The sequence below is a fragment of the Schistocerca cancellata genome, chromosome 7, assembly GCF_023864275.1.
Source record: "Schistocerca cancellata isolate TAMUIC-IGC-003103 chromosome 7, iqSchCanc2.1, whole genome shotgun sequence".
NCBI lineage: Eukaryota > Metazoa > Arthropoda > Insecta > Orthoptera > Acrididae > Schistocerca > Schistocerca cancellata.
In genome coordinates this window covers 503,535,185-503,551,399 of record NC_064632.1, presented here as the reverse complement: position 1 = coordinate 503,551,399, position 16,215 = coordinate 503,535,185, and the positions used below count along the sequence as shown (strand labels likewise).

Genomic DNA, 16,215 nt, shown 5'->3' with positions numbered 1-16,215 from the left:
TTCTTTATTTGTGTGTGAGGAATGTTTCCTGAAAGTTTGGCTGTACCTTTTTGTAACACCCTGTATAGCCATTTGAGCTGTCAGTTTACCATCTACATAATTGCATCTCCTATGGTGTACGGTTTCTTTCAGTTCCACCAAACGGACAGTTAATTCCCTATCCACTCTCACCACTGGCATGGAATCTGCCAACGTTACCTTAAAAACAAAAATATATTTGGATGGTATGTTCAGCAGTTTTATATCTAACACCTCTTCCCTTTCCAGACTATCGAAGGCCTGCTTGAAGTCCTCATAGGTACTGTTGAGCTTATTATTATATTCATATGCATTTTCCTGTATTTGTATCAGTATGAAAATTTGGTCAACAGTTGATCTATTAACCCTAAAACCACACTGATAATCTCCCACTATGGAACTAGCCTATTGTATAGGATTCTGGATAAAACCTATTATGCGACATTCAACAGAGTGATCCCTCCGCAATTAGAACAACATGCCTTGTCACAATTCTTATGTTTGGGCTGGATCACTCATATAGTCCATTCTTCTGGAATTCTTTCTTGATTCAAGAGTAAACAGAGATTATATATCTGGTTGTGTTATTTGCAGCAATGCAGGCCAAAACAGTTGTTGGTTCCCTACCTAATACACTGGAGACCCTTTCAGTGGCATTCCTTTTCCCCAAGGGCTCTTACCCTAGTCGGATCAATGACAAGCCCAAACTCATTGCAATTGTAAACTAAGCATGATGTCTCAGTATCTCTTAGCCAACATATTTAATACAAATTATTCAGTTCATTGTAGGAAGTATAAACTACAAATGGATATCTAGCATTCTTTTGGGACTTGTAGGTTTATGACTGGAGACACCACAGCTATGTACTGGGAAGTATCTTCAGAATAATGTGGAAGATTTATGTATGATCAATGCTTGGTACATTGAGTGTTTGTGGTCTACATTTTGTCACCTCAAGAAGAAAGTTTCATAAAGGCCTGATACCAATTCTTATCAGGGTGACCATCTTTAGATGGTCACCTTTAGTTTTCAATGAAAAATTGTTGTAACATTGATTTAAGTTCATTTTTCTCAGATGATACCCCATTTCTGAATGAGCAATTAAATAAACGACCAGTATGTGGGGAAAAAAGCATGAGGATGCCTATGTGGGGAAAAAAGCGTGAGGATGCCCAAGGCCTAATTTAACCAATATCCTCTGCCTAAAGAAGAAATTAGAATAAAATGATGCAAATCCTGTATAAAGGGTCAGATTTAATTTCTTCTTTAATCTTTAATTCTAGACACCCAGAGAAACATAATTTTCACCTTTTAATTCAATAGTATGGGCTACGACTGATTTTGGGACACCATAAGCTGCTTTTGCCTCTCTAAAGGTTTTAACTTGATTGATACCATCATGCATGCTCCTTGACACACATCATTTACAGTGTAACTGCAATCTAGACTAGTTGTAGATCCTTGACATTTTTCAAAACCTGATATGAAATAACATCGTCATATAGCTTTTCCATCTCCACTCAGTATCTGTTCCTAATACCTACCCCACTTTGCAATTTTTTAGCAGATAAATGTAAACAAGCAGTGGTTCTTATTTAACTTGAAAGTAGGTAATTTCATTATTATAATCTCATTTTGGAATGATGAAATAACTTAATAAGCCATAAATGTATTTTAACTTACCAGTAGATGAAGGAGAAAATACAATTTTCTTTCTTTCAAAACCGGGAGCTATCAGACTGCTAGACACATCAGCATGAAAATCTCAATAATTAAAAAAATTACACATAAAAAAGAAAGGGTAGTGATGTAAGTTTTTTTAAGAGGTCTTTGCATAATGATCTAGATGTAATTATTACAACACACCGAATGCAGTCATTTAGTGGGCTAGCCGAGCCATTTAGCTGACAGACCACAATCTATTGACAAATTTGTATTTGGACCTGTTAAAATCAAATGGTGAATAGAGCTGAGCTGAATATTTTTGTGCTTAATGTTATGTGATAAATTCCTTTGGAAAATGGCCCATTTTGTAATTTTCATAACATGCTGTTTGAGATGGTTATAAACACAGTTATAATCACTCAAGAAGGTCATAGAATGGTGTTGGTTTACTGTTACCCCTGCTGGTAAACCCATACCCAGTCCACACTTCGGGACTGCAGTTTTCACTTACCCCTGACCTAATCAGGGAAATATGAACACTTGGGGTAAATGTAAACTTATCATGATGTCAAGTTCGAATCAATAGATTAATGAATCCAAGAGCACAGTTTATATTTTGGGCCTATTATGTCTTAAAATTACAAAAATAACTTGTTGAAAAGTACGATTAAAATACTAGGACCAAAAACAACCTCTATGAAGACCTCAAGGGGTTTAACATTAATACAGAAAGGAATCAGACATATGGGTACACATGTATTCAACAACCTAATGGAGTACATTAAATATTATGTTGATAATACAACAGAGTATATGACTGAAATAAAGAATTTTATGTTGTGGAACTTGTTCAACTCCATTAGGAGTATCTTCACAGAAACTTTTAAATTTAATATTTTTAAGTTAATGTATAATTAGAATTAGGCTAGCACTCTAACACACCATATAAAGTTATTTTACTGCAACATTTTACAATTGAATGCTTTGACCCCTGACGCAGTGGTGTGTGACGTCACTACGGTGCGGAGTCTTTGAATTGGTTGTGTTTGGCAGATGTCGCATTGTTGTATCTGATCGTGCCCACTGGTGGTGGATGTGCTGTTGTATTTGATCATGCCCTCTGGTGGCGGATGTAGATGTGCTGAGTTTAACGTTTGGTATTGGGTTAATTTGAGTTTTGGCTGTCATCATGCTAACATGGTCTAGAGTTTAGGATGTTTGTGTAATAAAGTGGACCGTGGAAGTGTTTTCAGTATGTTATTAAGGTCTTTTGTGTTTATGTGTTTGGCATTTTTGTTAGGTCTGATTAATTTGGTGTTTCTTGTGCAGGATGAAGTCTATTTTCTTTATTGTGTTTTGTTACGTATGGATATGACAGTGAAGATCACGAGTTCATCATTACATTCTGAGATGGGTGATGATATGTCTGACGCACAGGTTCTGTAGATAGTTTTGATCTTATTGCTGAATATATTAGGTTTCTTGTTCGTGTGGTGCTGATGAGAATTCCGGTGGCTTGGACCAGGAACCTGTATATGTGGCATTGTCGGTGCAAATTTGTGTATGTGTGTGTGTGTGTGTGTGTGTGTGTGTGTGTGTGTGTGTGTGTGTGTGTGTGTGGTGGGCAACGTAGGTGGTATTGCCAGAGGCTTTTGTTGTTAAGTAATTTCGTTTTGGTTTGATTCTATACGAACTGTGTTGTTCTGTGTGTTGTATATTTATGGTAGGTCAATTGTGTTTTAATTGATGTAGGCTAGTGAATATGGAATATTTGGGTTTTTGAGTTGTTGGGGATTTGGTCCCACTTTTCGGGGTTGTAGGTGCTGGATTTTTGGGATCAATAGCTGCGGTTAAGCTACGTAGGTCAAGGGAAATGCCTGAATCCATTTTTCGGTGTTGTACATTTTGGTTGTATCAGTATCTGTGGCTGAGCTATATAGGTCAAGGGAAACGTCTGCAATTTTAGAGGTCATAGATGTTGGGCTTTTGGTAACAATAGTTGTGGCTGAGATATATACCTCAAGGGAAATTCCTGTGGTGTTGTTGGTGTAGCGGAATGTTGTAACTTAATTTTGTTTATATTATTTGTTTTGGGATGGTGTAGTGATTTTTTGTAGTTGTATATTTAGTTTATCACCGCCCTAAACTCCTAATTTTCCGCAGTTGTCCTGTTAGTCTCATTTTATTTTTGGAGTGAGACATTATTGTGGCATTTTTATTTTTGTTCACATTTGTTGGCGTGTGTGCGTAGTGATGGCATTGTCTTCATTTTGTAAATGCTGGGAGCAGTTGTTTCCACCATACTGATGACATCATGGGCCAAAGCAGATGGACACTTCTGTAACACCATTAAGTAAATGTACATTTTTGATGGCTTTCGACATTCCACAGAACACACCACGTGAGATCCACGGGACACAACTAACATAATGCAAAAAAAGTTGGTCGGTTGGTTGTTTGGGGAAAGAGACCAACCTGCGAGTTCATCGGTCTCATCCGATTAGGGAAGGACGGGGAAGGAAGCCGGCCGTGCCCTTACAAAGGAACCATCCCGGCATTTACCTGGAGTGATTTAGGGAAATCACTGCAAAAAAAGTAACAGAGACCTTTGGAGAATAGAAAGGCATCCATTCTAAGCAAATAGGAGGAGGCTGAAAAGTGGAAGGAAAATACAGAATAAAGGAAACACACTTGAATACAATATTAGACAAGAAATTAGGTAAGTGGAAGAAAATGTGATGGGGGCTACATTAAGGTGGAAGGAAATTGACAAGGCACTAAAAAGAATCAAGTTAAACAAGGCACAAATGTTGGACAACATTCCCTCCGAACTGTAAAATGCTTTGGGAAACCAACCATGGCTAAACTGCTCCAGCTGGTATGGAGATATATGACAGAGATGAAACACCCTCAGACTTCAAGAACAACGTGTACTCTGATTAAAATAATCTTGTGAGTAAAGTTACAGTGAGTAGAGCAGTAGGGGGCCAATCATAGTTCTTTCTCACATGTCACATGCTCGTTCTGTTGCCTGTTTTGTAGGTACATGCAGAACTTGGCTAGTGTGGCTGGCTGGACACTGGTAACAGTACCCCTACCATTGCTATCTGCCAACCACAAGGTTATTTTAATGGGAGAATCATAATCACAACACAAAAGAAAGTAGTTGTGGACAGGTGTATTACTGAACCATCGGTTTAATAACTCATTACGGCAAAATATTAACACAAAATTATTTAGAGGAGGATGGAACAAACGATTAAAGCTGGCCTGGGCTAAGATCAATGTGGGTTCACGAGGCAACACTGGCCAACAAATTATTTTAAAGGATCATTTGAACAATGCCAAAAGGCTTTTGACAATATTGACAGAGAAACACTCTGAAAAATTATGATGATACCAGGCACAAAATATAGTGATCGACAATTTACCTACGACACCTACGGAAACCAGGATGTATTGTAACAGTCCAAGGACACAAAAGGGAGATAGCAGCTGCGATGGGAATGAGACTGAGACAGGACTGCAGCATATCCCCAAACAATTACTTACAGACGGCAGTTTATTGCTTCGGCGCTTTTTAAAATATTGTATTTTCGTAAATGTGACCTATGAAACTTACGGCCTACTCATACAAGCTGTGGAAAAAAAATAATAATAATAACGCGGGTTTCAGAAACATAAAAAATAATTTTTCAGAGGTTAACATGTGTGTCTAAGCAGAAAAAATATAACTACTAGTGGCTCCCCAATATTGCATTCTACTACCAGGTACAAATAAGCGGCTGTAACATCTTAGTAAAGTACCCACAAGCTTATCACAAGTACCACTTAAATCTTTAAAAGAAAATTTCTATTCATGATTTGTTTTATTTCATAACACATTGTACGAAAATCTTATTTTTCACCGTGCATTTCCCAGTTTTTTAAATCACAAACAGTTTAACTTTACCAATATCGCTATTTCTTTACTTGGTATCTCACATTATTTAAGAACAGCACTTAATAAAAGAACGGATGCCGCACAACAGGAAATAGAACGGTTTTCCATAGTTTGCCTTACATACCATCACTCATAGCACTTGTTTTTCGCTGCAGCGTCACTCTGCAATTTACTGCCGCACCAATAGCAACAATAATGACAACAACACCCACGCTCGCAAGAAACGCTGTAAACAAAATCAAAGGTAACACGCAAAGAATCAGAGGTAATTCGGCGGCATTCTCGTGTATCGACTTTTGGGGCAGTTCAACATACATCGATATAACGCGAAATATGAATTCAAGAAAGGTAGAACTAGATTAATGCCACAAAATTTAAAGATATTTCGCCACTTTACATACTGTTTATTTAGCTGAAAACAAAGCTCCCCTCCCCCTCGCTTATTTTTACTATTCAGACACAAAAGCAAATGACTCGAGACCAGTGCTGTCAGATGCCGGGTACCACGAAAAACGTATTTCATCCTACAGGCTTACTAATAGTTGTGATCTAATTTGTGCATTATACACTTCTGAGACACGTATCATCGCCCAAGCAATCATTCCCCCTATTTCAGTGCGAACAGAATTATATTTTTGAGAATTTTCAGACTTTTACGAGTGCCGTACATGTCGTATTTTGAGGTAAGTCGACGTTCACGAGTTACTGTTGCGAATCCAGCAAACTTCATTAGCGACATCTGGTTTGAGAAATCACTTTCCCGTTAATTGCAGTGTAGCTATTTAAGCAAACAGTGCAATATTTAAGCAGAGAAATATGTTCACTTTTTCCCTCTCGTCAGCCAGTTTCTTTTGACCGCGATGTGTAGCTCTTAAGAAGGCGATTGATGTGGCGCAAGAGTGTAGAGAATTCTTTCATCATTCAAACAGTAATTATTCAGGGATAGACATGTGCTATAACCATCTGGTTTTATTCACATATTTAACGAAATACAACTTGACAACGGAAACTAAACAAAGATCTGTCAAACTGAAAGATAACGAGAAAACATAACTTCGGCAGAGTTAGATCAGAAAACCAAAGAATAATATACACTTTTAATCCCCATCCGAATTCAATGCTTTCCACACAGTGCCCCCTGGTGGTAGAGGAGAGCTTCTGGGATGTGCGATTATTTATGGCGCACTTGACGGCCTTCTCATGAACAGACTGCCGGCGTCTCTGGTGCTTCCTGTGGGCTAGTTCTCTGAGTCAAGGGCGACCTTGTAATTGTGTGACCAATCCCACTACTGGGTTGACTTGAAGACACTGATGTGGCGTCCCAGTTTATGTTTCCGCAAGGGAATGTCAGGAAATACGTCAGTCTGACCCGTCTCAGTGACATCGTTAGCAGCTTATCACTGCATATTATTTGACTGTACAGCCATCACATTTTAGTATCTGTAAGAGTCCGGAGTATGGTGGTTGTAATGATGGGTGCACTACATCTGTCCTTAACATCATGGGCGAGTATGTCTGTTCTCCAAGGCGGTACGCTGTTGAAGGGTGTAACACAGAAATTTGAAGCTTTACTTGTTGCAGCAAATATGATAGCTCTGACTCCACTGATAGCTGTTGTTCTGAGAAAAACTCGTCCTGCAGATATAATATCTCCCCATAAACCACTTCTGCTTTTGGTGCTCCGACCTCTGACTTGGCATTGGCCCGTTAAGACCAATCGCAATGTGGTGGTCCAGGTGTTCTTGTAACATTTAGCGCAGCTTTTAATGCTCTTTGTCACTACTCTGCCATCACATTCCTTTTGATATGATATATGATTGTATAATGGTGATTAAACCCACATAACTTGGATAGGTGTTGACTCAAATAACCACCCCTGATCCATAGTGACATGAGTTGGACTGCTGAAACAAGAAAGCCAAGCCATTAGGAAGGTTCTTGCTGTTGTTCCTGCCGATATTTCACTGATTGGCTTTCCCTCCGCCCACTGAGTGTATCTGTTAAGAGCGGTAAATATGTAACGACGCCCCTCTGATGGTGGGAGCTGGCCCATGAGATCTATGTAAACATGGGAGAAACGATCTGTCATTTGTGTAAATTCTCCCACTGACATGTGTATGTGTTTGCCAATTTTGCATTGTTGTCATGTTACACATTTTCTTGTCTTTTTATATACTGGGCTACACATACTTCTATATCATTAGTTTAATGCTGGCTTTGGGATTTGGATGGACGAGATTTTAAATGCTGTCAAAAACCACTCATCATAGCATTATGGGCACGAATGGCCTGGGCGAGGGTCTATACACATCACACCAGATTAAGTCCTAGGTACCTAATAACTGCAGTTGTTTGAGGTACAGAGCTATCTGTTGCTTTACAAATACTCCTGCAGCTGCTTGTCTGTAGTTAGCACTGTGTTGAGGTGACTTTAATTTCTTGTATCAGAGATAGCACCGATTCTGGAGGAAAAAAAATCAAGTGTTACATTTCCTGCCCCTCTTATCTGACTTACAGCTGTTGTAAACTGAGCAATAAATTGTTACTGGTGAAACTGTCGGTGAGAACAACCCTCCTTAAAATGGTTCAAAAGGCTCTAAGCACTATGGGATTTAACATCTGAGGTCATCAGTCCCCTAGACTCAGAACTACTTAAACCTGACTAACCTAAGGACATCACACGCATCCATGCCCGAGGCAGGATTCGAACCTGCGACTGTAGCAGCAGCGCGGTTCCGGTCTGAAGTGCCTAGAACCGCTCGGTCACAACAGCCGGCCAACCCTCCTTATGCTTGTTAAAAGTGAATGTCATTGGTTTGTGTTCTGTATAGACTACAAATGGTCTAGCTTCTACATAAGAGTGAATTTGCTGCACAGCTTTATAAAAGACCAGTAGCTCTTTGCCATATGCACTCCAGTTGGCTTGAACCTCTGTCAGTTTATGGGGAAAAAGCCTAAAGCCTTCCACCTTTTCTCAACATATTGCTGGAAAGTTGTCCTGATAGTCTGTTGGTTAGCGTTCACAACTACTGCTAATAGCGAATCATGGATAGGGCGGGACAAAGGACTGCTTGTAGCAAGTTGCCTTTTACCTTTTCGAAACGAGGAAGGAAGATCAGGTTTAGTGTCCTGTCGGCATCGAGGTTGTTAGAGATGGAGCACAAGCTAGGACTTTGTCAAGGATGAGGAAGGAAATTGGTCATGCCTTTGCAAGGAACCATCCTGGCATTTGTCTGAAGCAATTTAAGGAATTCATGGAAAACCCGAATGCAAGTCCAGTGTGCTAACCATTGCGTCATTTCACTCAGTCACCTTTTCGAAGGCCCCACTGCATCTCTGGCGTCCATGGCAGGGAGCATCAGCACATGATGTTACTTGACAGTACTGCATATATCTCTGCTGCTACAGGTAGGTGACAGTAGTAGAAGTTAAATATTCTCAGGAATCTTCTTAAATGCTGAATGAGGAATGCTCTTAACGAACTCTGTCTTCTATTTGAGCAGAAAAATACTGGTCTAGAATGGTTCATGTGTTTAAGGCATGGTAATTTCCTCAGTATCTCCAGGTGCTGTCTTTCTTTTTCACTAAATGTAATGGTGATGCCCACGGGTTGTCAAATCTATGTATGATGGCTGCTTGTAAGATTTCATCAAATTCTCCCCTGCTGCAGAAAAATGGTCAGATCCTAGTTTCTGTAACCCTTGAGAGAATGGTCGTCCAGGTGTTGATATGGTGCACCATGGAAAGAAGAACCTTACCTAAGTGGTTGGCATTTATCCGTCTACCCTCTAGTACTGAATTATGGGGTGAAGTGATGGTGTTGGTAACACTTCTGCCCATAATACCTGTGACCACCTGACTGCCCATTTTAACCTGTACCATACAGAGATTTATTTCCATTCCTTGGTTGTGAGTGAAATCTGCTTCCAGTATTGGCTCGATAACATTAGCAAGCTTGAACCTCCATTCGAACTTTTTACTGAAACCCAGGTCAGCTGTCACTTCACAATGGCCATATGTAATGGGCGATCTGCTGACTGCTGTAAGGTGGAGAGGTGTGCCCCTTGGTGCGGTTTCGCTCTGTCTGTATGATTGCATACTTACATCTAAACTTGAGTAGATAAGGTGGCAGCAGGTAGCTTTCTTGTCCTTTATAAACAAACGATGCAGTGATGTAAGTAAGCATGCTTGATTCGCTGTGTATGTGATCGTGGTCGATTTGTCGCTAATAACTTGGCCAATCTTGAGTTGTGTGCCTTGGCTGTATGGATTATGTCATTGATGATGCTTCCAGGACTAGTAACAGCTTCTTCGTTTACTATTTGGTATTCTTGTGGAACAGTGCGGCCTGCTGTGCCTTTTGCAAGTCACTGAGGCTGTTTGGGAATGCACATGGAGACATGCACCTTGTGGCCTGATAAACTAAACACCTGTGGTCCAGAACTCTGGGTGACGTTGTAACCCTTGTACTGTTTGGCCGTCTGTTTGATTTTGCCAGTAGGGTGGATGCCTGTCTTCCTTATTTTATCCAGTGCAGTTCTGCTTATTTACCGTCAGTGTTGTTAATTGCTTCTGTAATATGTCCATTTAGCATTTAAAACTTCTGAGCTGTTCGTTAACGTTGGTTTGTTGATCCTGTCGTACAGCCTTGGTCTCCCATGAGCTGATGTCATAAGCTACTTGCGTCACCAGTGAAGTATTCACTTCCTTTTCTACAGTGTGCGTTTATCTGTCATTGAAAGAAAGGAATTAATCTCGATTTTCTCACATACTGCCACGGCTGCCTTTACTGGTAGCAGTAGTTGTGCAGCTATATACGACGTAGCGTTGCGTTTGACATTTCTTCTATGTTGATGAAGCTCCTTAGGTGACACAACAATTCCGATGGTGTTCTATCACCGATAACCTCGAACTATAATACCTTCTGCATGAGATGATCCACTGATTTACGTATCCAGTGTCTGTAATGTGAAGATATTGCTGCTGCAAGGGTGGCTTTAATATAATGTCCAGAACAATTTGGAATATTATTAAAAGAGAAACAGGTCAACCAAGAGCACAGGAAGACAGTATTACCATCAAATTGAATGAAAACTTTACAAACAAAAAGTCAGAAGTTGAAATTATTTTTAATAATCATTTTCTAAATGTTGCGGATATAGTAGGATCCAGGTGTTCATTAGAAGATGCTAGTCAGTTAATGGAAGAGGCCATACCTATGCAATTTGATACAATTGAAATCTCACCCACTTCTCCCTCTGAAATTAGGAAAATAATAAACATGCTTAAAAGCAAAAACTCACATGGAATTGATGGCGTTTCCAGCAAAATACTAAAAGCTTGTTCTCAACAGATAAGTAAGATTCTCAGCGACATGTGTAATTGCTCTCTGGAACAGGGCATTTTCCCTGACAGACTGAAATATGCTATTGTTATACCTTTGTATAAAAAAGGGGATAGATCTGATGTCAACAATTACCGTCCAATCTCCCTTCTAACAGCTTTATCCAAAAATTTTGAGAAAGTAATGTATTCAAGAGTAGCTTCGCATATCTGTAAAAATGAGGTACTAACAAAATGTCAGTTTGGTTTCCAGAAAGGTTTTTCAGCAGAAAATGCCATATATGCTTTCACCAATCAAATTTTGAATGATCTGAATAACCAAACACCACCCATTGGGATTTTTTGTGATCTCTCAAAGGCTTTTGATTGTGTAAATCATGAAATTCTGCTAGACAAGCTCAAGTATTGTGGCATGAGTGGGACAGTGCACAAATGGTTTAATTCGTACGTAACTGGAAGAGTGCAGAAAGTTGAAATAAGCAGTTCTCATAATATGCAAAGATCAGCACATTCCTCAAACTGCGGAATTATCAAGAATGGTGTTCCACAAGGATCGGTTTTGAGTCCTTTGTTGTTCTTAATATATATTAATGACTTGCCATTCTATATTCATGAAGAGACTGATGATACAAGTATAGTAATCACACCTGACAAACAGGAATGAACTGATGGAATTGTCGATAATGTCTTTCAGAAAATTATTAAGTGGTTCCTTATAAACAGCCTCTCACTGAATTTTGATAAGACACAGTACATACAGTTCCGTACAGTAAATGGTATGACGCCATTTATAAATATTGACCTTAATCAGAAGCATATAGCTAAGGTAGAATATTCAAAAATTTTAGGTGTGTCCGTTGATGAAAGATTAAATTGGAAGAAACACATTGATGATCTGCTGAAACGTTTGAGTTTTAGCTACTTATGCAATAAGGGTCATTGCAAATTTTGGTGATAAACATCTTAGTAAATTAGCTTACTACGCCTATTTTCACTCATTGCTTGCATATGGCATCATATTTTGGGGTAATTCATCACTGAGGAAAAAAGTATTTATTGCACAAAAGAGTGTAATCAGAATAATAGCTGGAGTCCACCCAAGATCATCCTACAGACATTTATTTGAGGATCTAGGGATATTCACAGTAGCTTCTCATTATATATACTCTCTTATGAAATCTGTTACTAACAACCAAACCCAATTCAAAAGTAATAGCAGTGTGCATAACTACAATACTAGGAGAAAGGATGATCTTCACTATTCAAGATTAACTTTGGCACAGAAAGGAGTGAATTATACTGCCACTAAAGTCTTTGGTCACTTACCAAATAGTATCAAAAGTCTGACAGATAACCAACAAGTATTTAAGAAGAAATTAAAAGAATTTCTGAATGACAACTCCTTCTACTCCATAGAGGAATATTTAGATATAAATTAAGAAAAAATAAAAAAAATTATAAAAAAGTTAAAAAACCAAAAAATAAAAAAGTTGTTATATTAACTTAATTATGTCGTTAAATTAACTTAATTATGTCATGTATTGGGAAATTTGACTCATTTCACATCATTATGAAATATCATATTCATGGTCCATGGAACTAGTATTAATCTAATCTAATCTAATCTAATCTCTAATCTGTCTGGCCATTCAAGCAATTAACTGCCACAACAAACTTCGTACTGTCCTCTTAAGTTATCCATTGGCAAATCAAGACGAGCAAAAACGTCTTTTAAAATACTAAACAGAGTTTGTGATTCAGTGTTGGGGGTCTCTTATAAGCCAATGAAGTCTTCGTTGATAATTAAGGAATGATTGACAGTATGAATACAAAATGACGCTTGTTCCTGACTCGAAGAATCACTTGTTTCGTCAACCATCATAGAAAAATGTTCAGTCTTCTTGATTGAAGCCAATACCTTTCTCAACACAGACTTTCGTAGCAGATCAATGATCTTGTTTTGTATTTCGTGGGACGTGCACTTATACCCCGAACGCCCTAACCAATCTTTAAACTCAGGTATGTCATTCTTTCGGACTTCCAACAATTAAAAAAATTTGAGTTTACATCTTAGTGCCCTCTAAATGCTACTCCTTGTTGGCATAGAAATTGCACAGTAATAAAAATGGTCTCAAGAGAGCTAAACGGCCTTTCTTCAATCATTATTTAACAGTTCATTCAATTGGGAGGCCACATTTTGGTTAGTGACAGAATTTAGTTTCAGAACACCTTCTTCATGTGTAAACGTATTTTCATGAAGACGGAATTTTTCCAAAGCCTTTTTCCAGTTAGAAAACCCTACGGAAGTAAATACACCTACTTTTTTTGAAGAAAATTGTAGTAGATTTTTAGTATCTGCAACTTTACAGGTTTTGCAAAAAATGTTTTTGGTAGATGCTTCATATTCTAGCCATGTATATTTGATCAACCAAGACTTCTGAAATGATCTTCACTTACTGGATCATCCAGGTTTCGACGGTGAATGGTTGTCGCCTGAAGATGATGAAGTAATTGATGACACAATAATTGTTGGAGGTTGACTTGCAGTATCATCAACTTCCAAGCGCGCCTTTTTTGGTGACAAATTTATCCATTGCAAACTTAATTCACAATACACTAAGAGACTAAAGTAAATGAATAAAATATAGTCATATAAAACAGTCCATTATACAGTCGGAACACTAAACACGTCTGGATCATGCATTGAACGAAATTATCCACACTGGATGACTGTGACAGCTGGGTGGGCTTTATACAGCCTCGGCATCAAGGCGACACGAGGTGGAGGGTTCCAGGTGCTTCTGCCCCAGTCCTTTGATGTCGCCACAGCCACAGTGCTGGCTCGCCAGCGCCAGACTTAACACAAAGGTTTGCGCACCGGGACAGATTCTAAGTGTGCCTGCAGCACCTTAACACTATCGTGATTCATAGCTCTTGTTTTCAGTTAACCTGCTTACCAGTGTAATAATTATTTGTTTTAACTCGTTACTGAATGTATTTTGAAAGGTAACTATCCTCAAGCAAGGAAAATAAAAAATTTCAACATAATTTTTGTGAATTTACAAAGCATAATATAACTAATAATTTTCTTAAATTTTTTCTTGGGCGGGGGGGGGGGGACCCTCCGCCCCCCACCCATAAACGAACGTTTGAGGGGGCTCGGGACCCCCCAGGCCCATGGAGTCGGCGCCTGTGTACTGCACCCTCGCGCAGCTCAGAGATACTAGCTTAACTTCTGCGATACAGCTTACAATAACGCTGCTCGCCCACAATCGATTCAGATACCAAAACTATACATGACACCTATCAACCTTTCTGCTGCAAGACAGAGTGTACCAGACTGTATTGAGTAGCAGTAAACACCACACACTTAAACCACATTCATTTCATAGCAGTAGTTGTTACAGTTAGATGTCGGAGATTACTTAAACACTCGTACATCCCGAATGCTCATGTCCCAACGTCCACATGCAGCGCCTCAGGCCAGAGAGTTGCATAGCCCTAGTTGCCGCCATTGACGCACTTCTCAGCGATTGCGCCAGGTCTGCAGCCAGACCTGCACTGCCAGAGAGGACCGCCCAGCCATGGAGCGTGTCCAGGATGACCGAAATGGTAGGAATTCGGATGTTGTCAATATGTCCAGCACCAACACTTGACAGTGATCGATACTGAATCTTCTCAAATATCCACATAAAAAAAACGAAGAATACTAGCAACATGCAATCGCGAAGGCTGTCCAACAGAAACCGAGTATTAGTTCGTTATTCACCTGCCCAGAGGGCGACATGTTGAAGTCAACTGCATCTCCATTTCTCACCTGACCGAGTCTGGAGGCTTGCACCTTAAGCCGGAAATGCCTATTCATTCTGGCTACTGGCTACCTTCACCACACACCCTGACTCCATGAAGAGCCGTCCCAGAAAACCAGAGAGAATGACTTAAGTTCTTAATAATGGAATGTTAAGAAAGTTGGTGAAAAATGTGTGACTTTGTAGAAAATTGTAAATGGGTTTTTACAAGGTACAGCATCAGTTATTCTGATTTTAGTGAGAGGTAACATCAGACAAGAATCATCAGAATTGCAACAGTTGAATGCTGCGTCCCTCATGCCAGTAACGGGAGAACCAGAGTCCCAAACTGCTTTTAACATGTGTTTGCCAACTTGAATGGTAATAACAGGATGGTAAAAATGTTTCAGAGGCTGTTCTGTTTCATGTAACAGTGAATACCTGATGTCTTCTAAGCGGATCATACGCTCTGTAATGTGTGCAGAACACGATGTATCCTGCGTTGGTGCAGCGCTGGCATCGTCTGACGCATAGTCTGCTAGTCATCATTATGTAGTGTCTGAACCGTTTGGTGCGTTGGCGCATGCGACTTCAATGATTTGAACAGTGTGCTGGGGTTCTGAATGATTTTCATTACCTTGACGCGGATGAAAATGTGAATCTGGTTCATTTAAGCATAAAGACTGGTTGCTATTAAAGTGCCCTTTATTTCTGAAATTATGATTAAAATTTCTGTTTCCCTCCTTATTCCCATTGTGACTTTGAAAATGATGGGCATATGTGGAATAACACACCACTTTGCTAAAATGATGTGTTATGTGATGTCTACCTCACTTATGAATGATGATCACCACAGCTGAACGTATTGTTTTATTAGTTAAGTAGTTTAAATTCACCAACTGTTAGAAGATTTTGTTATTGTTTGTGCATGTAAGCTAGTATAGATGGACATGAATATCAACAAAGTGGACTACGACTGCAGTTTACTATGCATTGCAGTACATGCTGGGTTGGCAGTTATTCCGTGCTGTGGTATCCTAGGTTGAAGAAGTGGGGTGCGCTGTTGAATAAAGGGTAATGGTACTAACATTACAGAAGGCACAGGACAATTATCTGTCAATTCCTACAGAACTGTCATTCCTTTCAGACAGAGTTGATGAAATATCAAATCCAATGTACAGGCACTAATTGTATATGAAGTGTTACCTTGTATAATAATATTGTGACAGAGACATAAAATAACTGTGTTCAGCAGACGAACTTCCTATTATTTACTAGAAAGCAGAAAATTTATCAAAGCTTTACATTTCCAGGTCACTGCTACAACAGAAAGTCAAGATTAATGCGTTCTACGTGTTTAAATCAGCATTTATTCAAGATGCAGCACTTCATAGTTTTAGGATAACACTTGCAATCTGAACATATGCATTTCTCAAGCTAGGGAACATTTAACACTA

The 16,215-nt window shown here is 39.2% G+C and overlaps 1 protein-coding gene across 1 annotated transcript in view; it reads right to left on the bottom strand.

The window, feature by feature from the left end:
* Window positions 1-5,870, bottom strand: part of LOC126092346 (THO complex subunit 7 homolog) — a 52,718-nt gene extending 46,848 nt beyond the window's left edge. The window contains exon 1 of the mRNA XM_049907886.1: window positions 5,752-5,870. Coding sequence (XP_049763843.1) covers window positions 5,752-5,761 — 10 coding nt within the window. The 5' untranslated portion in view covers window positions 5,762-5,870. The remainder of the gene's footprint in view (window positions 1-5,751) is intronic.
* Between the last annotated feature and the right edge of the window lie 10,345 nt (window positions 5,871-16,215).